The sequence below is a fragment of the Calonectris borealis genome, chromosome 22 (genome assembly GCF_964195595.1).
Source record: "Calonectris borealis chromosome 22, bCalBor7.hap1.2, whole genome shotgun sequence".
In the NCBI taxonomy this organism is placed as follows: domain Eukaryota; kingdom Metazoa; phylum Chordata; class Aves; order Procellariiformes; family Procellariidae; genus Calonectris; species Calonectris borealis.
In genome coordinates, this window is record NC_134333.1 from 10,193,920 (window position 1) to 10,216,713 (window position 22,794).

Below are 22,794 nucleotides of genomic sequence, written 5' to 3' on the forward strand. Positions count from 1 at the left end.
CTCAAGAGCAAGCATTTGCAGAGACAGTTTAGGACATTTAAAAACACACAACATATGGTTTAAAGCAGCATCCCTTAAACTCTCCAAAGTTTCCCCTGAAGGAAATTAAACCCTCATCTCTCTTCTCCCATCTACCTTCACCGTTTTAGATAAACAGTCCGAGAGGGAATTGGTACCATGGTGCTGAAGTTCAGTTCAGCTTCACTGAATTAAATTCAGTGATTTAATTCACTTGATTCTCCTCCTAGACTGTTTAACACGTAAAAACTATGAGGCCAACTCAAAAGAAGCATCACTCTCCCTAAGATACAGCAGTCAAGACTTGCATTGTGCTTTTGGGACTTCACTGCTGCAGCCAGAGCGACAGACACTGTTTGTCCTCTCTCCAAACCACTTGTGCAACCAGAACTCTGGCCTCAGACAAAGACAAATTCTAACCATCTGAACAAAGACCAGCTCAGACTCCATCCTTCATGTCCCACCAGGGACGCAGCCAGCATATCTACAAGCCCCAGCTACTCTCTGCTTCAACAACTAGCAATCCTCTGCTAGAGCAGCCCAGCCGAGGGGATCACCGGCACAGGGGAAATGACCGTATCACAAGCAGTACAGTTGAAGTCGATTATTACAGGTCACCTTATTCCTCCTGGGTGACTACCAACTGATCTGAACACAGCCTTTGCTGAAGCAACGAAGCAGAAGCCAAGGAAGCTAAAATAGCTGGGTGACTCCCCAGTCTGCCAGAGCAGAGTTGCACTTGCAGGCTCAGACACGGGGCAGCTCCAGGCTGTGCTGAAACGCTGGGCTTCAGCATTTTCTTGAAAGAAGGATCCAGGAGTGAAGGTGTCTCTTTGCACCACTTGCTGCAGGAAAGCTATTTACAGGGAAACCCAAGGTAAACAAAAGCAAGCCAAATCAGAGAACACTGGATTAGAGAGCGAAGAGTCACAGGACCTTTTACACACAAATACCTCCATCCAACTCCAGAGCAAGCACAAGCTGTTCAATTGCGCTCAGGGCTGAGGAGCTTTATTTCTGTATCTGACAACACTACTGTAACAGTCAAAGGCCTGAGTCAGAGCCAGTCTTCAGTCTACCGGGTACTATAAACACAGAGATAATCTTTAGCTTTAAAAATTTAGGCTCATCTACCGCTGAAAGTATAACGCAAGTGATTCCACTTCTATATTTCTGTACACCTTTACAAAACTTTCAAAAATTAGATGCAGCCTTGGGCATGTTTCAGGACTGGGTTTTGCCCAGTGGAAGCAAATCACATTCTTAATAAACCTAACAGGATAGAAGTTGACTGTCTTCACTGAAGGCTGTAGCTACAACACATTTGAAGAGTGGAAAAGGGGCTCTTACTATAGAAGACGTACTGTTAGAATGTACCATAGTGAGAAGCCTCTTTCAGTATATAAAATAAAACCCGAAGGGAAGATTGCTGACTAGTCCTGCATTTTGGTAAGCTGCCAAATCCAAGACCTGAGGGTGCAGAGCAGATTTGGTAAGAGTCGACCACCACTTTGCATTTTTATTTTGGAAGTACCTAGAGATCAGATCCTTATGCGAGAAATGCATTTATCTATGGGAAGCTGCCCTCACTATGAAGCTGCCAAACCAGGACAGACTGAACTCAAGCCGCAGCATCCTCACTGAGCGGGGAGCGCTGCCAGAGCCCCCGGCGCTGGCAGGGCACATCTCGGCAAAGGCAGCGCAGGAGCCGAAACGAGGAGGAGGGACCCCACCAGTGAACGAGAGCAATGTTCAGCAAGCCTACCAGAGAAAGAACAAAGGGAATTGTGTTGAAACAAGTTCACATGTTTTTAACCTCATTCAGGCTTGCCATTGGCCATTCCCACACAACTGCCTCATGCAAAGGGTTGTTTTCACTGAACCATCACAGTTTTGCCAGCTGGCAAAACAATAGACACAGGGAGCTGCCAGGCCGAGGGCCCACGGGCCACAGCTGAAGTGTGTGCTCTTCACTTTCATTTTTAACCTTTGCTATCAGCTACACGCCGGCAATGGACCAGATGCACCTCTACTGTAACTCTGCTGAAGTCAAGCAATGGAAAGAACACACAACCACATTGCTGTACTTATTTGAAATAAGATGAGTAAGTAACAGGGTGGCAAAGAAACGGTTCAGCGCATGCACCCCCCTGCCTCTGAAGGGTCTTGTCACAGCACCCGGGTTCAGTTCATCCCTGCTGCACCCGCTCCCATTCCAGCAGATGACGAACTCGCCCGCCTGAGATGGGAAACTGCCGTACCTCCTCCAGCCCAGCCTTCCCACCACCTCGCCCAAGGAAGGTGCTTGTTCCGCAGCCTTCTCTTCCTCAGAAGCCAGCACGCTGCCAGATCCTGAACAGCAGGCAGCTGCCAGTACGGTGCTCCTCCTTCCCTAGGGCCACAAGATCTAGAAATGATTATGTGCCTGTTGGATGCATCTGTACCACAAGCGACAGGACTCATACTTTGCATGATTAAAAATGTGTCCAAACACAATCACCTTTTTTGAATATTACAGATCAAACGTTCAAAATACAGTGGAAAAAATAATCAGCAATTCTGCACTTCTGGAACCTTGGCAGTAAGTGGTTTAACCAAAACTTTATTCTCTTGTTTCTGTAATCCTAAATGGAAAAGAAAATCACAGATCCCATTAAAGTACCTTCTCTCAGAAGCTCCCTGTTGTATAGTCTAAAGAAAAGGGTGAAGAGTATTAATGGCAGAAGTTTTCTCTCTGAGCCACCACTGTAACCTACTTAGCACACCAGTCCCTGATTCACAAGTCTTTTAGCAATTCTACCTGTCGTGTTATGAGGAAGCATTGCCTAATAGATACAGCTAAAGGGCTGGGTGCCAGAACACCCTGTCTGCCAACAAACTGCCGGGAAGAGCTGGGAAAACAGGAGAAAGAAAACAGATACATGGCAAAACCAACTTTCACAAAGCATTGGTATTCTGAGATGCTAGAGAAAACATGCAAACACAAGAATTACTGTTCTCTACTCTTTTTTATTGGTCTATTTTCCTTTTAAGCATTTACTTTTACACAAATTGACATATCGACAAGTCACAGTGTCTCAAATAACACTAGCAGAAAAGACGTACACAGGTATTTCTATGGCTTACATGGCTTAAAGCTTAACGATGAAAAAAAGATTGTGAAAGAAAAAGCGAATTGCCTCCAAAGCACGAAGGCAAAGAGTTGCTGGAAACGCAAGGCTTGTGGTCTGAGATCCTAGACACAGAACAGAGGCATCTCTCCCCAGTTGTGCTCCACTGACATAGAAAGCACAGAGAGAAAACAGTTCTTGTTTACCACAGTCTCTGGCTATAACAAGAAAAAATGCAGATCTCCTGATATCACTGGTAATTGTTTCAATCGAAACAGATGCTGCAGCCTGAATGAGATCATTCTGCATCTCGCACTGATGTAGGCTGCATTCCCCACTTGCTACTTTTGAAACTGAAGAAGAATCGTGCTTTGCTAAAAATACGATCCAGGCTGAATGGGTTGCTTTGTGAGGGGAGGTTAGTGTCTTCTCAGGGCCTCTCCATGCTGGACACAGAAGACAGGGAAGAGTCGCACCAAGGATCTCGGGAAGAAGCTTGGCTTTCATTGCTTGCGTGCACCACAGGCTCACAAGGAGGGGATTGTTTGCAGTAACTCTCTCCCTGCAATCTAGTCGATTTTTTTTCCTCTTTCATAACATCTGTCAGGACCCCTGATTCTTCAAGTGCTCCGGCCCCTGCACCCTAGAGGACCTGCCATCAAGACAAGCAGCAGCCGCATGTTCTGATGCTCCCCTCGCACACCCAGAGGCTCTGAGGACGCAGCATGCGGCGCTCGCTGCCTGCCTGGTGGGAGAAGGCACCATCACAAGGCTCCCTCTATTCCCCGTGCCCTGCTGAAAGCTCAGCCCCTGCTCGTTCCCAGAACAGAAGAGCTATGAGAAGCAGCCATCCCACACACCACTGACACAAGCCCACGTCTGCCTAACAACTTCTGCCTCCTCAGAGCTTCCACACGCTGCCCCCGCCCGAGCGCCGATCGTGGCTTCCACCCCTCCTACTCCAGCTCCTAACCAGACGTACGCAGACCTACCTTGCAATGCACCTCGCCTTCTAAATTGTCGGAAACTTCTGGGATCTGTGCAAACAGCACTTCCTAGATCTAGGGGTGCTGGCACAGACCCTGTGCACACAGATACATGCACTCAAAGCAATGCTACCCAGCTAGAGAAATTCAGCATTTAAGCAGGCGGCAGACTTGCTCTCTCGACCCTCACTCCTACTTCATTTCCTGCCTCCATTACAAAACAGTGACAAAAAAAAAATATCTAGGATTTAAGGAAGGCTCCAAAATCCTGTCCTCGCCAAACAATCTTTTTAGGGATGCTCTGACAAAAGGAACACGCCTGCCTTTACTAAGCAATTATTGCAGAGACTTTTTCTTTAATAGGATACGGTACCTTTATCTGGCATTTTTTTTGGTTGAAATCCAGTCCAGATTCTCAGCTGTCAGATGTTACTCAGCTGCTTGGGTAAAATAAGTTTGGTGATCTCAATAGAGTTTGCAGCGGGCAGATGTCTAGAGCTTAAAATTAGCCGTCGTATTTGCCACTGGACATACTATACTCTCCCCTCCCTTCTTTCAGGACTCAGAAGAGAAGCCAAACACTACGTGGCCACAGAGATATACAGGGTATACTTCCCTGTATGCTTCAGAGACCCTTCCTCCAGGTTAGGTTTTACACTCTGAGTGAGGATTTAGAGCGAAGGGAATCTCTCTATCTCTCTCTCTCTCAAATCTCCCATCAGTAGTGTTTGTGTTTTCTGCCTCTGGTGCAGAAAACACCACAAATCATGTATAGCATATACTGTGATCACCCTCTGCATCACGCTGACCCTATTGCAGCAGAGACCAAACTGAACAGAGCAGAACAGTACACACGCAACACCTTTCTCTGCACATGAGCACCCCCCACTGAACAAGGAGTGGGTTTACTACTGGCTGCAATACAGAAACAAAACTGACATTTACTCACAGCATGCCCCAAACCAGGGAAATACTAAGTCTGTACATGCAAGTATCTGCATGGATAGTCTAAAGACTCTGCAACTGAAACATAAAAGCAAAGGTCTGCCACAAGTCTCTCAGAAGAGCAGACAACAGCAACATAACTGACATTTAATACGGAAAGTGCACAAAAAACCCACACCATCCTCTACATACACCCCAGAACATTCCCAATACCCGAGGACAAACTCAAACATGGAAGACCAAAAGCCGCAAGAACCAAAATACGCCACAAGAAATCAAAGAAATGAACCAAACCTCTCCCTGCAGCTGTAAGTGAAAACAGCCAGACGAGCCCCGAACTTTAATTGCGCAGTTATGTAACACACCTCGCTCACAGAGCTCAGTATTAACCTAATTCATAGTAATGGCGCGATCATTTCTGGCACGGTCACATCATAGCTGTCATGAGAACGCACGGAAGGATCTAGAACCAGCTAGAGACTGCTTTTTTCCACAGAGGCCTAAATGAAGGAAGCCAGCCAGCTGTAAGAATTACATGGTAAAACAACTGCATCTACAACATGATTCACCCTAGAAAAGCATGTCTTGTGTTAAAGAAAAAGGCTGGAATTGTAGGTACTGACCATCTTTTCATACTGTAAAGCGACTACCTAATTCAGAGTATTCAAATACTCTGCAAATGTATGGGAGAGCAAACAACTATGCGAGCAGCTTCTGCTCCTCCTTGTATTACCATAAGATCATAAAGTAATTAAGTATTAGTAAAATAAGCTGGATTTACAGCCTGGGAAACTCAAGTGCCCATTTGCAAGCAGAACAGGAATAGTGGAACCTTCTTCGGGCTATCCCCTAACGAAGCTTACCCACCAACGGTGCCCCTACAGCCGACTCATCCCCCCCACTCCTGCCAGCACTCCCTGTGAAAGCAGTCAAGGAACAACATTTATTCAGAAGGAGCCTTGACCAAGAGCAACTCATTTCATGCAAAATAGCAGTGGAAAGATTCTTGCTACTCACCGACACCTGACAACCTCCAGGCAGCATCTGACGAACTAATTAGTGAGCCAAAGTCAGGCGAGGTCTGAAACCTTCTTGACTTCTGCACAATTTACTTTGTGTGGCAAATTTCATGTTCATTGCTTTACTAAGGTTAACTATGATTTCCTACCGAGGCATCAACACTTCTGAAGTCTGCAGCAAAAGCACTGTAAAAGCAACAGTCTGTGCAGATAATTTCATAATGATATTTTCCGAACTATTTGAGATACTTCTTTTTAAGAGGCTGCCACATCCTCTAGTGCTGAAGAATGAGGAGAAAAATCCAGCCTTAAGCACGCACATCAGACAGAATCTAGAGCTGCCAGGAAGATGACAAGGAAATTCTCCCTGGCAAAACTCCAGTGACCCCAAGCTTGCAGAGCAGCTAGGCCCAGGAAAAACTGTTCCCATGGGTTAGAAGCCTTTAAAATTAATTTTTTTAAAAAAAAAAGTTACTTTTTTTGGGGGTGGACCAGTCTCTGACCACACCAGCTCAACCCCTGCTCATCAGCTGCTCCCCAGCAGAGGAGCTGGCACTAACAGCACCACTACCCAGCAGATGAAATTAATGCAATGACATCAACCCTCTTCCATAAGGACCCCCACAATTTATGCAGCAGCAGACAATAATTATCCTGTGACCACACTATTCCTGTGCCTTAAACAACCTGTGTGCAAGCCATCTGGCATGTTTTCAGCTGTTCCAGTGCATTAGTTACAATCTTTCTGAAATACAGATCTCCACATCTGCTAATTTCCTGATTTTTATTAAGCCACAGAGAACAGAATCACGCGTTTAGACAAAGGTGAGTCCTTAAGCAAAGTATCTGCATCTTGTCGTATTGTAATTCCTAAATAGAAATACAGAACATGGAAACTTTTGATGCTGACTTAGCTGATTCAGAAAGGGTTTTCACTTATTTTTGCCATTTTTTATAGAAGCTAGCACAGACACATCATAAAGGCTGTACTAAATCAGATTCAAGTGTACGTCTGTGCACGCCCATTAATGCGGAGCGCCTGCATAGCCCTTACACAGTTCAAGATGTTTTACAACATTAGACACCTAATTAAGCCTCCAACTACTTCTCCCTAATACAGTGACTATCGCCCTAATTTACATGAGATCAATTGAGCCACAGAAGTTAAGCAACTTACGTAAGCCAGGAAGGGCTAAAGTAGAGAAGAGGTTAATGCACAGGACCCCAGGAAAATCTGCCCTGGCTGGCAGAAAGGCGTGAGTGTGTAAGGCCTGCACTTTCTGAGCAACCACAAAGAATAAATGGAAGCAGAATAATCATCTCCTACCCACACATTTCTCTTTTAGCAAGATGAAGGAGTAATATCCCAACAACAACAAAGAAGGAAACATTGTGAAATCACCTACAAAAGCACTTCATGGTAATCACTGTGAACTATGGCACTGGCCTTATGGCACCAAGAGAAACCCAGATGTGTGAGGCCGCCTCTGTTCTTCACAGCTGAGCCTTCCCCTCAGAGCAGGGCGAGGACCAAACACTGCCCACGAATTCTTCTATTTCTGCACCCGCTCAGCCTTTCCCAAGAAGATCATCCTATCCATGACTGGTTTCCTTTTCCTGCGCCCATCACTTCTGCAATGAAACTTGGGAAGGAGGAAGGAAGGGTAACATCAGAGGTCACTATCAGAAGATGACTGTGCCTTCAGCGTGGTTTTTACATTTGGATATTTTTAACATTTCAAACACCACATTTAATTAGCCTGGGGGAAGGAATGATTTACCCATAAACAGGGCTTTCCCAACTTTACAGGCCATGCAATTTGTCAGTATTCTATGCACAACATCCAGGTGCCTCTTCAGCAACATCTAATTTAACTCCTCAGAATGACATCACCAGGAAGCCAGCTCCTTAAGCCTTCAATTTCTGACAGTAAACAAGCAGCACGAAACACCTCAGGCCATCAATATTATTTTGAAAATACCATTCCTCAGAGGCCACTTTCAGTTTTGTTTCCTCCTTCTAATTCCATCCACTGAATAATTTTCTAGAGCAATTGCCTCACCCTCTACAGAAATAGTTCTCTCCTCCCCAGTTCCCCAGGAGATAACCAACTGCCAGCGTTAGATGCTGCAGAACCAGCGGAGTTTCCTAGACATCGGACCTTCCCATCTCACTGCCTGCAGAGACTGCAACGCTCAGCTGCTGCTGGGAACCAGCTCACTTGCTCTTGAGAAGAAAATGTGCAAGAAAGGTTGGGATTCCCACCAGCCCCAGCCTTAGATGACACTGTCTGCTCCCCTGGACAAGGGGCACCAGACCACTTTAGAAATTAAACTAGTTATTGAAACTTGAAGAAGCTCTTCAAGTACGATAACATTTTCAGCGCAGGACTCTGCCCAAACATACGCCTGCAAGTGACATTTTTCCCATTATCCACAGCAAGGCAGGACAGAGTAAAAATTGCTGCGGGTAGATTTCAAATGGCACCAGGGACAAGGGAATTGGGGATGATGAAAAAGCAAAGAGCACTCAAATCTACAAGTTTGAAGCTTCCCTTCTACACCACAGTTTAATCCTTTCTTCCTTGTCCTCAGTGATGGGAGAAAGCTCTCTTCAGACACCAGCCCGTGGGGCCTCGAGACGGAAAGGATGTTAATTGTATTTCTAGGACGCTCAAACTCCAGTTGACTGAAGACAGCCTGACTCCACTGCAGGGTATATGTTCTAATCCTGGTATAGACGGCGGCCATGAGATCTCCCACGGGACGCGCAGCCAAGACATCCCAAAATAAAGTGTCACCCGGCAGCAAGCACAGCCCTGCCCCGTATGTGGCATGTCACAGCCCCAGGCGGACTGCGGAGCCCCGGGTGGGAGCAGCCAGCGCTTCCCTGCGGGCGAGGCGCGGCTCGGAGGACGGCCTTCGCGCTCAGGGCCCGGCCCGGGCAGGGACCTGCCGAAGCCCCCCGGCAGCGCGCCCTGCCCTGCCCGGCGCCCCTCAGGCCGGGAGCCGCCGGCCCCCCGGCGCGCACCCGAGCCCCGCTGCTCGCGGCCCCTTGGCGCTGCCCCCGCAGAGCTCCCGCAGCCCGCCGGGCGCCGCGCCGGCCCCGCGGAGGAGGCCGGAGGGGCCCTGCCCGCCCGCCGGCCCCCTGCGCTGACCCGCGCGGGAAGGGCCGGCCAAGCACCTGCGGCTCTCCCGCACCGAAGCCCCAGGACCTGCCGCCCCGGCCCCGGCCCCCTCCCGCTCCCCGCAGCCCGGGGCCGCCCCCGGCTCCCCCAGCCTTACCCGCCCGCCGGGCCCCGGCCCAGGGAGCCCGGCCCCACCCCGCCCGCCGGGAGGGACACCGGCCGCCCCCTCTCCCGCCCGGCGGGGCGAGGCCGGCCCGCGGCAGCCGCTCTACCTCCGCGTCTCCTCCTCGCTCTCGGGCTCGCCGGGTCCCTCGGGCGCCGCCATGATCACATCGCACTCGGCCGCCGCCGCCATCTTACCGCCGGGCCGGGCTGGCGACTGGCGGCGGGGCGGGGGCGGGCGCGGCGCCGGAAGGGGCGGGGCTTCCGCTGACAACGACGGAGGCGCGCGGGCCGGCATAGAGCGGCACTCGGTCGGGGCGGAGCGGCCCGGCCCCGGGGTCCGCCCGCCATGGGGAGACCGGGGCCGGGCACCGGGGCGGGGCGGGGCGGGGCGGGGCCGGGCCGGGCCCCTCACCCGCCGTCACCGCGGCCCGAGGGTCCCGGCAGGCGCCGGTCCGCCCGCCCGCAGAGGGCGCTGTGGGCTCCCAGGCCTCGCCGCGCCCCTTCCGCCGCCGCGCAGGTGAGGCCCCGCCGGCCCCTCGGCCCGGCCCCGCAGGCTGCCCTCAGGCCCGCTTCGCCGCTGAGGCCTGGGCCGGCGCCTCCAGCGTCCCCTCAGGCGCTTGTCCCCGTCCCCGCCCGCTCTGGGCCGTGGGTGCACGCACCGGGCAGCACTGGCGGCCCCGGCCCGCAGCCCTCCCCTGACAGCCGCGTTTCGCAGGCGGGTTCCTCCCGCGGCCCTCGGTGAGGCAGCATGGGGAAGAGCTGCAAGGTGGTTGTGTGCGGCCAGGCCTCCGTCGGGAAAACTTCTATCCTGGAGCAGCTTCTGTACGGGAACCATGTGGTGGGTGAGTCCGCGGGGGAGGCGGGGAGCCTGGCAGAGGCCGGCGGGCCTGGCTGCCCTGCTGGGTGCCGGACAACTCCGTGCTGCGGGCGGGCAGGGCCTGGCCCCCTTGGGCAAGGCTGTACCCGGAGACCCCCTAAACACACCGGCGGTGGGGGCGGAGGAAAGACTCGCTGTCCTGCCCCAGGCCACCCGGCAGGACAGTTCGGGCTGTGCCAGGGCCAGCTCCCTGGCCAGGGTCCCCATGTCTCCCCTGCCCGCCTCTCTGGCAGGCTCCGAGATGATCGAGACCCAGGAGGACATTTACGTGGGCTCCATTGAGACAGACCGGGGGGTGCGCGAGCAGGTGCGCTTCTACGACACGCGGGGCCTGCGGGACGGCCTGGAGCTTCCCAAGCACTGCTTCTCCTGCACGGACGGCTACGTGCTGGTCTATAGCACTGACAGCAAGGAGTCCTTCAAGCGGGTGGAGCTCCTCAAGAAGGAGATTGACAAGTCCAAAGACAAGAAAGAGGTGAGTACCCCAGGGGAAAGGGGCTGCAGAGTGGGATCTGCTCCCCGTGTTCAGGTTCTCACCCAGAGACTCTGCTTTTCTCTAGCTTGTCACAAGATGGTGGCAGGGGTCCCTGTTCCGTAGGACTCTCAATTGTAACTGGCTCCTGTCCTGGGATGCTTTCTGAGCGTACAAGAGCTCAACAGGCCCTTCCACTTCGGGGCTGGTTTGAGACACACAGACCCGAACAGGCGGGGAAGCTGCCAGAAGGGAGCGCTGGGAAATGTGGTGTTTTAAAAGGCCTTAGCACGGAGGGGGAATTAGCTGCAGGACTGGGCCTGGCACCAAGGGTCTTCAAGGCAGAGGCAGGCAGCACCATTCAGCTCTGCATTTAGTACCTTCAGGGATTCCTCTCACCTTTTTTTGAACAGGTCACCATCGTGGTTTTGGGCAACAAGTGTGACCTGCAGGAGCAGCGCCGGGTGGACCATGACGCAGCCCAGCACTGGGCCAAGGGCGAGAAGGTGAAGCTGTGGGAGGTGTCTGTGGCTGACCGGCGTACGCTGATCGAGCCATTCATCTACCTGGCCAGTAAGATGACGCAGCCACAAAGCAAGTCTGCTTTTCCCCTGAGTCGCAAGAACAAGGGCAGCGGATCCATGGATGGCTGAGCCTTGTTTTCCCTTCCCTTCCATTGCCACCTCCTCTTCCTCACCTCTCTATTTCCCTTGCACATACCTCCTGCTGAGCCTGTTTGGTGTCGCGAAGCCTGCAGGAAGCACGGTGGCACAAGGAATGGGTGTCCCAGGGCTGGGGATGGTTTTTGAGGATGAGAGAGGTGACCCATCTCCCTGCACTGGGACAGGGACCGCTCTTTTCACTGCCCAGCCCCTGCAGATGTTGGAGATGCTACAGGAAAGCCAGGATTCACCGAGTGAGGCCCCTCCGCTCCTGGGGCGCAGGCCAGCAGACCCGAGGGCTGTAGGCTGCTAGAGGGAAGGCGCAGCATGGGGCTGGCCAGCGGGTGGGGATCAGCTCCACGGCTGAGCACAGCCAGGCGAGAGGAAACAATTCCCTCTCTTTGGAGCTGCTCCATTTTACGTTTACTGACACCATGTAAGAAAAGCCCATTTGCTGGCCCTGCCTCCAGCCCAGCCGCTGTCAGAGCAGCTCTTCCTTGTCCTACCCCAGCTGGCTCTGCAGCGGTGCAGTGTTCCCCGGCAGGTTGCCCCTTACCTGGCAGTGCCCGCTGCTCCTTTATGCAGAAATATTCAGTCATCCTGCCCCAGTGAATGCATGGTGCGGAGCAGGGCAAGATGCTGTTCTTGAGGGCAGGGTGCCCCCATCCACACACTGCAGCCCTCTTACTGAGTGCAGAGTCAGTCATGACTGGGCTCAGCCTGCACACCCTGACGCTTAGGGCTGTGGCAGCTCTCGCTGCCCATCTGTCACAGTGCTGATTCTCCTCTCAGAACCACCACAAGACAAGGGAAAGGGGTCCCGGTCCTGCCCAGCAACACGTGTTCCCTTCAGGTAGTCTGGATCTAGGGGAAGAAAAAAAAAAAAAGACGAGAAAGCCCTGGCTTGTTTATACTTGTTCCTTTTATTTACTGAGTAACACAATAAAGCGATGAGATTCGATTATCAAAATATTTTCCTTTTTTTTTTTCCCAACAGTTATAGTACATCAAAAAAATATACAATGAACATTACAGGAGGGGTACTGGCCAAGTCCCTAGAGTCTGTTTATTCCATTTTTGTGGGGATTTTTGTGGGTTTTTTTGAATCAAACTGTTCACATCACTCCAAGGTTATTTACAGAGGGGCACACGTTATTGAGCGCTATGGACTATGCCCTACCTAGTACAGCGTACGCTAAGTCAAAGGCAGTAAATGCTTTGGAGAGCACAGGAGCAGGGAGGGTTTCTGGAGGCGGGGGGATGCGATAGAGGGAGTGTGTTCTTGCGCAGCTCGTTGCAGTATTATTGTTATTAGAAGGAATGGCTTTCAAGGGGTTAAAGTGCCAAGTGTAGGAGTGTATTAGGACTCCATTGGTGGAGGGGAGACGGGAGCAGCCACTGCTGGCTCCAGCACAGGCTTTTTAGAACAAAATGCAGGGGAATGACCCACCAGTGCCAAGTGGCTCCTGCAGGCTGGAGCATGGCCGCAGCCGGCTGCTCCCGGCTCCCCACGCTCCTGAGGCTGGTGGGCACGTTGCAGGAGGGGACACGCTGCCCTTCTCTGCTGTGGCCAGGGCTGGGAGTGACGGGCGAGGCGGCCTGGGGAAGAGCACAGTGAGATGAGCAGGGGGAGGGCTGGAGCCAGGCTGACCGCGGGCTGCTTGGCACTGCAACGCTGTCGGAGCTGTGTCCCTCCTGTCGCCCGCGGGCCCCAGCCGGCGCAGGCTCCTGTCCTGTGGGACGTGGGCTCCAGACTGCACGTGTCCCCTGGGCTGCGGGATCGTCTCCCTGTCCAAGCCGTTGCTGGGAGCCTGCCTTCCCTCTGCTGCTCACCGAGCCATGTCTCCCACCACCAGAGCCTTTCGGTTGTCTCTACCCCCAGCCTTCCATACAAGCTCGCTCTTCTGCTAGTGCCCTCTCTCCACTTCCTCCTTCCCTGGGGTGGAGGGGAGATGCCCTGAGCAGAACCCGTACCCAGGGGCTCCCTCGCAGTCCTGTCCTCTGCGGCAGGAGCGCAGCAGCGGCACCGCAGGTCAGCGCTGCCCATGGTGCGAGAAACAGGCCCTCCAGACGCAGGCGTACGGCTCCGTGCCACCCCGCTCCCTCTGTGCAGGTTTCCTGCCCTCACCCAAGGCTCCAGCTCTTTCCGCCAGCTCTGGGAAGCAGAAGCATTTCAGCTGCACGAGTTACCCGTTGGCCGGTTCCCGTTCACCTCCCACTGCAAGGACCCTGTCCTGAGCATCGGTGGAGCGCGCTGGGCAAAATCCTCCTGAAATCCAGGCGTTGCTTATGGCCAAGACATCGGATGCGTGTGCTTGTGCGTGTGGATTCCCAGGTGCATAAACCGAGCTGCCTCTTCCCAAGGGCTGGGAGGGAACGTGGGCCACAGCAGAGCCCTCTGAGCCAGCACCCTGGGCCAGGGCACGGGACGCGAATCGTCTGCACAGAGCTAAGTGTTGCGTTGTTTTTCTCTGCTCCGACCACCACTCCTGGCTGTGCAGACAGCATGAGCACCAAAGTAAAACGCAGACAGCAAGTGCGGCGGGCGAGCTGCTCCTCCTGGATTGCATAGATCGGGGGGGTTGTCACTCCAGCGTAAGGTCCATTTGGGTTGCAACTTTCCTGCATATTTCTATTTACAGCAGTGCGCTGGGAACCCGGAGCGCTGTGGTTACAGTTTTCAGACCAGGTTATCGCTGGGCTTTCTGAGCACAGTGAAAAGCAGAGCTACGGCTTCAGGGTCCCTCCAGAGTCCGGCTTTCTGCAGGCTGCGACGGGAGCATCACAGGGAGAGCGCCGGGCGTAGGCTGCGGGTGCTGCCTGCTCCTTCGTACCTGATTGTCCGGGCTCCCGGGGACGCCTTTGTTTTTGGGAGTCATCGGTAACTCCCTGGAAGCTCCTAATGGGGATGGGGTTGGACGGCCCAGCAGCGGCTGGCCAGCGGGCGAGCAGCAGCATTGCCTTTCACTGGAGAACCGAAAAGTGCTTTAGGGACATTCACTCAGCCTCACAGCATCTCCCGGGAGGTAGGGGCAGGGCCGTCCCCTGCGCGTGGGACAGAGGCAAACAGCCGGCGCCGAGCACAGGGTCACCTCCTCGGGGAGCCCGCACCGGGCGGCCCGGCTCTCCCGTCCTCGCTGGGCTGGAGCAGGGCCCGTCTCCGGCCGCATGCCCAAGTTGTGTGCTTCTCAGGGGCCAGGGCAGGGGCAGTGTGCTTTCGGAGGGAGGATGCACCGGCCCTGGGTTTCGGCTATTGCTCTCGGACTGAAGATACGGTCAGTGTGGCCGGTGCCCGCCGCGGTGGGGGCTCTTTGGCTGGTGGGACATAGGGGGCTGTGGGTGTAGGGGGCTGGTGGGCAGCACGGAAACGCCCAGCCAGCACCGGCAACTGCAGGGCTGGCGAGGGCACAGCCAGCCTGGTCCAAGAGGGGAACCTCCGACTTTCCACTTGTGCTGGGGTCGTTTCTCCCAGTACGAGCTGGGCTGAGACTCCCCTCGCAGTTCCCTTCCCATTGGGCTGGCAGGGACTGGCCGGCCAGAGGGATGCTCCTTCCCCCAGGGACCAGCCAGCTCCTCTTCTTCCAGTCTGGTAACTGGGAGCATGATGAACAAGAAACCAGCGGGCCAAGGACAGGCAGCCCCGGCCACGAGACACGAGAGGGTCCTGGTGACTGGGGCACCGTCCTCTCCCCTGCGCCGCGCAGCCATGTGATGGGCTCCTCTGCCGGGGGGCGGCGGGGATGCACGGCGGGGCTGGCCGGGCTCTGCCAGGGTATCTTGCTCCAGCAGGAGCCCGCTCGAAGCAAAGGAGAAGCCGGGGTTGATGTCTACGACTACGGTTTCCCACCAGCCAGAAGAGCAGCCTGCCCGGCAGCGCCGCCCCGCACCGTGCAGCCCCCGCGGCACAGCCCGGTCCGCGGACCCTCGGCAGGCGACCGGCTCTAGTAGGGCGCAAAGACGATGGGGCCCGGCGTGGTGCGGACGTGGGCTGGCGGCGTTCGGAAAAGGGCTGGTCCGAGGATCGGGGCTTGGAAGAGGGTGGTGGCAGCGGCTGGTCTCAGGGCGAGGGGGCCAGGCATGGCGCAGACGGCGGCTGCGGTGAGCGGGCTCGGCAGGAAGCGGGTCGCCAGGGTTTTGGTGAGATGCTTCTGCAAAGCCAGCTTGGACTGCAGGGAGGGAGGAGGAGACACTGTGAGGCACCCGGCTGCAGGAGAGCCCTCAGCCCCAGCCCCCCGGGCCAGGCAGGCAGCCCCGCGTCAGCCCCTGCCCACGTTCGCTCTCAGCGGAGCTCTCGGCAGGTCTCCGCAGCCCCTGGCCCCGACCCAGCAGGCACTCCATCCCACAGCCCCGGTCCCTCGGCTCGGCCGCTCCCGGGTCAGAGCACGCCCCAGTCGTGATGACCTCCCCAGGGAGGTCCTCAGCCCCATCGCGCCGACCCAGCGACCTGCCCTGGCTTTTGCAATGGCTGGGCCGTGCCCTGCGTCAGTGCTTTCCTCCGGTGCCCTGGGATGACATCTGCTGCCAAACTCTCTGCTAAACTGGACAGGGAGACTTGTGTCTCTGCAGACAAAATGCTTCGGCTTGGTTTAACTGAGCCGTGCCAGCCCCAAGCACCCAACTATCACAGCCCTCCTGTTCCGAAATGGCAGAAGAGGTGGAAGAATCACAACTGCTGCAGTTGTGAAGCTGCCAGAGGCCTCACAAGTTATTCCTGTGCTTTCCTTCCCACGAATAAAGACGCGAAACTCCTCTCACCACGACAGCCTGCCCTCCCCACGGGGAGCAGGTTAGGTGTGATCATGGGAACGGCGGCTTTCAGAGAAGCAGCCCCTCGTCTCTAACTGGAAGAGATAGCTAACGTGGCAAACGATGTTTCAGAGAGCAAACCGGGTGCGTAATTTGCAGCGAGACAGATACCTTGAGAATACTCACTGCGAGGGCAGCATTCTTCTGCAGCTTGTTATAGGGGCTGTACTTGGGCTTGGGCGGCTTCCCCGCCAGCCTGTCTTTGTGCCTCCGGCTGCTCATGTGCTGCGAGAGGAAAACAGCCGGATCACCCGGAGCCGGCACAGCGAGGGCAGACCCGCGGCACCGCGCGGCTCAGCTCCACGGGGGACGCCCATCACCTTCTCGCAGGGGACCGTCAGGAATCCACCCCGAGCCCCCGGCGCCTGTGCAGAGGGGTCTGCACGCCCGCGCCCCGTGCCCCTGCGCTCCCCGGGGAAAGGTACGCGCCAGGCCTGGCATCGTCACCTGTTTGAGCTGGGTCTCCGAGTTCACGTAGATCTCGCACACTTGGCAGTGAAACGCCTTGTTCTGGATGTTGATGCTGCCCTTGTTGCCGATCCGCTTGGCCTTGTGCCCTGCCCGGGAGAGGAGCTTGCCCCGGCCTCGCCGCACCTGGGTGCCGTGACCTTCCAGCATCGACTTGTGCTTGGCGCCTGGGTGGCAGAGGGGACACTCAGCAAACACTGACTTTGCAGACAAACCCGGCGCCGTGCCGAGAGCCGTGGCAGCAGGAAGGATGCCCTCCCAGCAACTCGCCCGACAGCGTCCCTGCTCCCTTGGCACCCTGGTCCCACCACCTCCCTGCGCCCGGCAGCGCTTGCCGGCAGAGGGGACAAGGAGCCGGCCGGGAAGTCCGGACTCTTGCTGGGGACGCGGCAGCCTGTTCCCAAGCCCTGCCAAGCTCTCATGGCCAGCTGCGCTTCGCAGGCAGACCAGAAATGCTTGGCTTCCTGGAGACCCCCCCCTCCATGTGCCAGACCTTCGGAGAAAATGCTATTTTAAGCGTGTGCTGGAGCCTGTCGCCTGTCCCCGGGTGTTAACACAGTCTGCAGAGCCGGGCACGCGTCGCCCGCCGTGCTGCAGCATCTGAGCTGTGCCCAAGGTCAGAGAGGATCCGGCGCAGAGCCAGAACAGCTCAGGGGTTGCAGGAGGCGGGGAAGGAGGAACCCGAAATCCCGGCGCACCTGGGGACAGGGCGCGCTGTCCTGCCCCTGCCAGCGCGGGACGGCAGGGTGGGGGTGGGCAAGTAATTTAAGCCACTGCTAATTCATTCTATTTTTTAAGGCGTTAAGCAAGGAGCCTGAGTCCGTGTGACAGCCATGGAGGAACGCTGGCCTGCAAACATTTTGTTTGTTTGTTTGTTTGTTCTTTTTCCCCAAATCAGCTCCTAAATTTGTAACCGGAGCTGACAAAAGCAAAAGGACACGTTTGCAGCTAAGCCGCAGCGGTGTCCTGAGCCGACCCCTGTGCACGGCTGCTGCTGCTGCCCCGGCGGGCAGTTGGGGCTGGGGGAACTGGTTCCCAGTTCTTGCTGAACTGGGGGAGAGGAGGCCCTTCCCTTTAAAACCGGGGTGCCCGTCCTTGTTTAGCATCCTCCAGAGAAAGGGGCGAGCCGGGAGCTGGCGCTGCAGAGCCCGCAGACCTCCCTGGGCGTCCCCCCACCACAGCCACCCGCCACCGCCCCAGCGGGGTCTGGCCACCCCCTCCTCCCCTCCAGCCTCCCCCAGGCCGCCTGCCAGCCCCAGATGCCAGCCTGCCCCGAGGGGGCTGCCATGCACAGCCGATGAGCCATCGCTTGCCACTGAGCCATCACTTGCCACTGGGCTCCGAAGCTCATTAGATTCCCAAGGGGCTTCTCAAAATGACCATGAACCTTTTGGAAGGATTATCCTGGGTCCGAAAGAGGCACTAGCACTCAGGCTGCTATCAGCTTAAAGCCAAACTGCAATGGAATATAAAGTAGCCTCCAATCACTTGATTAAATGTATCTGAAAATGTCTTTCATTAAGAGACATGAACAATAGAAAGCATTTGACCTTGCTAAAATTCACTCCATAAGCTGCAGCACAGGTAAAACACCACCACTTGTCTTGGCAAGCTACCTTAATTAACCCTTTTTAATTAAAGCAACATTCATTAACGCTCGCCGTTTGGTGATGGGGCATGGCGGGGCTTTGCACGGAGCCCAGGAGGGAGCTGCGAGGGGCCCGTCCCCCCGTCCCCCGTGCGAGCGATGCCCTTACCGGTGTTGTGAGCCTCCAGCTGGGACAGGGAGTTGACGGTCACTTTGCAGGTGGGACAGTACAGGTGCTGTTTGCTCTTCTTCCCCTCCTTCTCGCTCTCGGGGGCCGAGCTGACGCTGCTGCCTGACTCGGCTGCCTGCGCCTCGGCTGCCTGGGTGGCCGAGGAGGCCATGCTGGTGGCGTCCGAGGTGCCCTCCGACAGCTCCGAGGCCAGCGGGGAGCCCAGCGGGGCGACGCTGCCCGGCAGCTCCGCAGGCGACTCCTCGGCGCTGGGTGTCAGCCCCAGGCTGCTGCACTCACCCTCCGGCTCCTGCAGGCCGTTGGCTTGAGCTGGCGGGAGGGAAAGGAAAGGGGAAAAAGAAAGAAATGGGCAGAAAGGGAAAGTTCTCTGTGCTTGAACGGGTTTTCTGGATTTCAGAGAGCACCCCCGTCCTCCCTGAGACCATCTCAGGCATGTCTGCTCACGTTCATCCCTGCCGAGGATGGCTCTTCCCCAGGTCTCTCCCATTCCTGCTTTTATCTGCGGCTCGTGGCAGCCGGGCTCAGCACAAAAGCCCCAGTGGGCTCCGGCGCTGCCTCGGCTCGGGGGACCCGGCTCCTAGCAGCCCCGTCCCTGCGCGGGGGCAGAGCCCTGGGGATGTGCGAGCCCTCACCAGGGCACGGGCAGGGAACGCTGCAGCCGTTCAGAACATCTCCCAGAGACACCAAATCACGGGGGAAGCACCCGCCGGTTCCCCCGAGCAGCTGCAGGGACGCACAGGGGCCGGGTTCCCCCCAGGGGCGGGAGCTGCCCAGGCTCCTGGGCTGGATTTCCACCCCTTCCCCACCACGCTGCCCCCGGCCAGGCACGCTGGGACGCCAGCGGAGCACAAAAGCTCATTTATTAACGCTCACGGTGGCATTTATGCCACACTAATCGCAGCCCTCCTCAGCCCGACCAGCAGCCGACCGTGGCGGGATGCTCGGACACGAGGCTGCTGCGGGTCGGGATTTAATCGGGCTCTTCAGGATGCTGCAGCCACGGCAGGGCTGAGAACACAAACGCCGCTGCGCTCCCGGGAACCGGCCAGGTCGCTCACACCGGTGTTACAGGCTGCCGGCACGGGACCCTCCCGCACGCCCCCGCCCGCGTACCTGCGCTGCCGGGCTCCCCGCTGCCCTCGGGGCTGGGGGCGAAGTCGGCCGCGCTGTCCCGGCCGGCAGCCACCGCCACAGCCCCCGCCGCCTTCTGCTTGTTCTTCATGGCCTCGATGGCTTTCAGCCTCCGTGCGTGCTTGTGGCCCTTGTAGTGGGCTTCTGCCTGGTTCTGGGGAGGGAGAGACGGGGACGGCTGCGTCGGTGCTGGGGCCGGACAGACAGACGGACACAGGGAAGATGGGTGAAGGGGTCAGCCCCGGGCCGTGGCCGCTCGGACACGTTTCCAGTGCAGCCACCTCCGCTGGTGACGTTCATCCCCAGGAGCTGGTATTTTTGGCTGGGTGTAGCGCAAAGCTGCTCTCCTCCTCCCGCCAGATTGCTCCGCACACAAATGTATTCAGGCCAAGGTATCACCTTGCTAAGACATCGCCGCATTGCACGGCCGAGATAAGGACCCTGCTCTGATTAAATGCATCACGTCACTTTTAAAAGAAGCTTTCAGGCAAAATTTATGACTTCAGAAACATACAATGAATTGCTAGCTGTAAAAATACAATAAAAAAGTACATTGGTGGGGAGGACACGTCTCCCACTGTAACCTACGGGTGTCTGACATGCGATTTACATTCATGGGCTCCTTTCTCCCAGCGAACACTGAATAATAAGTGCATGTTGATGGGTTCATGCCTGCACCGAACTGATAAAAACACACACAAAAGAAAATCACCCGAACATTTGTGTCCTCCGCAGTCGGGGACAATGCCACATTGTCCCCAAAACCAACTACAGTTTAGCAATTCATGGAAACTAAATCCAATATGAATTAAGACACCGTACCACTGAGCAGCATGGATTAATTTGCACGGCGTTTTCAGAGGCCGGCTGAGGCTTCCCGCACTCGCTAGGAAGAAGCATCCCTTCCCTCCCCCTGCGGCTTTCCAAGGGCTGGGAATAGCGTCCGGGGCTGTGCAGCGACGGCCGGGCACGTGGGAAAGCGGAAGGCCCATCGGAGCGGGGCCTCATTAGCAAGTACAATAACTCCCCCAGATAACGGGTCGGGACGGGGCTGGGCTGCAGCCTAAGTAGGTCACCCGGCACCGCTGCCGCTCTGCGCAGAAATGCCAGTGGCGCGCGAGGGTCTGCGCCAGGACGTGCTCTCCCGCAGACGTGACCTCGGGGGGGACACGGGGACGGGCAGAGCGGGGGCGAGCGGCACAGGGTGCCTGCGAGGGCAGCGAGTGCGCGTGGTGGGACCGGCTCTCCCGGCACCGCTCTTCCAGCCGGGATGCAGCTTGGAACGGGAAAGCGGTGCTTTTCCCCGAGCCGCTTGGTTGCAGAGCAGAATAATGAAGCCCAGAAACGCTGACTTTTGCTGGCAGAGCAGCACCCAGCCCCGGGCTCTGCTGATACAGCTCGGCCAGGCTGGGACGGCACCTCCCGCCCCGGGGAGGTGAGAGCAGCTCCCGGCAGCCCGTGCTGCCGGACACCGAGCGCGCAGGCAGCGCGGTGATGAAGCTCCGCTCGGGGCCGTCCTCCCGTGGGTACCGGGGCTCAGCGCTGCCTCGCTCCCCAGGAAGGGACGGCCACGGCCAGGGGCCGCTCCCAGGCTGGCAGCTCCACGGGTAACGCGTGTGCCCCGGCCGGGCTGAGCGCGGGAGGCTCCTGCCTCCACCTCCGCGCCACGCAGCAGCGGCACAGAGGAGCGGGTGGACTCGCGCCGGTGCGAGCGGGGCCAGCCCAGGCGAAGGGCTCCGAGCTGCTGCCGTGCGGAGGAGGCTCTGGCTGCTCCGCTCCCAGCCCCGCTGCCTGCAAACCCCCGTCCCTCTCCTGCCGGCTTTGAGCGAGAATTCCCTTTCAAACCTTTTTATCAGTTTCCCCTGCAAAAGATCAGCTGTGTGCAATTCATTACCGCGGGGATCAATGAATGTTTCCTTCCTCCCCTCTACAAGGTGGTTGATTTACTTAGAATAAAAGGGGGAAAAAAGGCCACCTGCCACACCAGAGCTGTGGGAAGCCAAGGCAGGGAAGATTATATTCCGCTCCCAAGGACCAGAAATGAATTGCATAGGCTGATAAAGCAGCTTAAGCGCAAACACCGAGACCAAGGTAGCAGGGAACAGACCCGAACAAAATGACGAGGAGCAGAAAGAGCCAGCGTGGCAAACAGAGGACCCGGCAGCCCCGGGAGCGCCTGGGCCCACGGGCAGGGAGCTGGCGGTCAGCTGGGGCAGCCGCAGAGCGAGGGAGGGCAGAGCTCCGAGGAGCTGCCGCCTGCGCGATGGGCGCCCGCGCGGTGCCCCCGTCGTGGGATGCTCCTGCTCAGCCGCAGGCGCTGGCACCGGCCCCGCTCGCCCGCCCAGCCCTGCGCTCGCAGCCCCGCTTACCGCAGAGTTGAAGCGCAGGTGGCAGATGTTGCAGGAGATGAACTGCTTCTTCTTGAGCGGGGCGGGCACGCCGAAGGTGTGGCTGATCACCGCCTTCTGCACCGGGTCCATCTGGAAGGGGAGGGAAGGCAGAGGGCGGCTGGGTGCCACGCCGCAATGGCCGCCCCGGCACGGCACCGCGACCCGGAGACTCCCTGCACCCGCCACGCTCGCCGAGGAGCCGCTGCAAACGCCAGCAGAGCTCGCGCCTGGCATCTGGAAGAGCGAGCGGCTGGGGAGGCAGAGGAGCCCGTCTGCCATGGAGGCACCCCCTGCACGGGGCAACGTAGGCTGCGTTGATGCCTGTTCTTGTCCTTTTTAAACCATCCCTGAAAAAACCAAACCTGCAGGGTCCAAACGCCTGCTGCAGAGGGGACGAGGCCGCTGCGGGGGCACAGATTGCAGACCCCATCCTCCCCAGCCCCTCTGTGCTCCCCTGCGTGGGCCCCCGTCCCCTCTCCCCCACCACAGACACTGGTGTCACAGGTGGCAAATTATTGGTTTCTGTTTGAGCTCCCAGTTGCTGTCCTCGACCTGCCAATGCCAGGGCAGCTTTCCGAGACACTTAACAGGAGCAGAAACCACCAAAACAGGGGGCAGAGGTGATCAAAACGAGCAGCCGGCCATTAATCCTCCATGTGCTCTTCATCAAGGAGCTGAAACGTCCCTGTGCAAAGCCGAAGGTGCGAGCGGAGCCATGCGTGCCTGCTGCTTGCCCACGGGACACTGCACAGCCCACGCAGGGGCCGGGGCAGGAGGGACAACGGTGCCCGCAGCTCGCCCGAGGCGTGGTGCCCGTGCAAAGCCACTCCGGGCTGCCC

General features: G+C 56.8%; 3 protein-coding genes across 8 annotated transcripts in view; 1 reads left to right on the forward strand and 2 right to left on the reverse strand.

Annotated features, from left to right (window-relative positions):
• DNAJC7 (DnaJ heat shock protein family (Hsp40) member C7) overlaps positions 1 to 9,681 on the reverse strand; it is a 26,154-nt gene extending 16,473 nt beyond the window's left edge. For both annotated transcript variants that reach the window (XR_012676926.1, XM_075171629.1), the window contains exon 1: positions 9,479 to 9,681. Coding sequence is in view for 1 of the 2 variants with exons in the window: in XM_075171629.1 (XP_075027730.1) it covers positions 9,479 to 9,666 (188 nt within the window). In the remaining variant the exon portion in view is untranslated. The remainder of the gene's footprint in view (positions 1 to 9,478) is intronic.
• NKIRAS2 (NFKB inhibitor interacting Ras like 2) overlaps positions 1 to 12,352 on the forward strand; it is a 141,424-nt gene extending 129,072 nt beyond the window's left edge. The window contains exons 1-4 of one of the 5 annotated variants that reach the window (XM_075171662.1): positions 9,762 to 9,888; positions 10,087 to 10,213; positions 10,482 to 10,723; positions 11,134 to 12,352. In XM_075171662.1, the coding sequence (XP_075027763.1) occupies positions 10,120 to 10,213; positions 10,482 to 10,723; positions 11,134 to 11,373 (576 nt within the window). In that variant the 5' untranslated portion in view covers positions 9,762 to 9,888; positions 10,087 to 10,119 and the 3' untranslated portion in view covers positions 11,374 to 12,352. The other 4 variants (XM_075171665.1, XM_075171663.1, XM_075171661.1 and 1 more) reach the window with 4 other exon arrangements.
• A 2,849-nt stretch (positions 12,353 to 15,201) lies between these two features.
• Positions 15,202 to 22,049, reverse strand: ZNF385C (zinc finger protein 385C). Its single transcript, XM_075171157.1, has 6 exons — positions 21,935 to 22,049; positions 19,548 to 19,719; positions 18,414 to 18,743; positions 16,636 to 16,823; positions 16,300 to 16,413; positions 15,202 to 15,548 (listed from the first exon to the last, which is right to left on the reverse strand). The coding sequence occupies exons 1-6, from the start codon at positions 22,043 to 22,045 to the stop codon at positions 15,324 to 15,326; spliced, it is 1,140 nt and encodes a 379-aa protein (XP_075027258.1). The 5' UTR covers positions 22,046 to 22,049; the 3' UTR covers positions 15,202 to 15,323.
• Between the last annotated feature and the right edge of the window lie 745 nt (positions 22,050 to 22,794).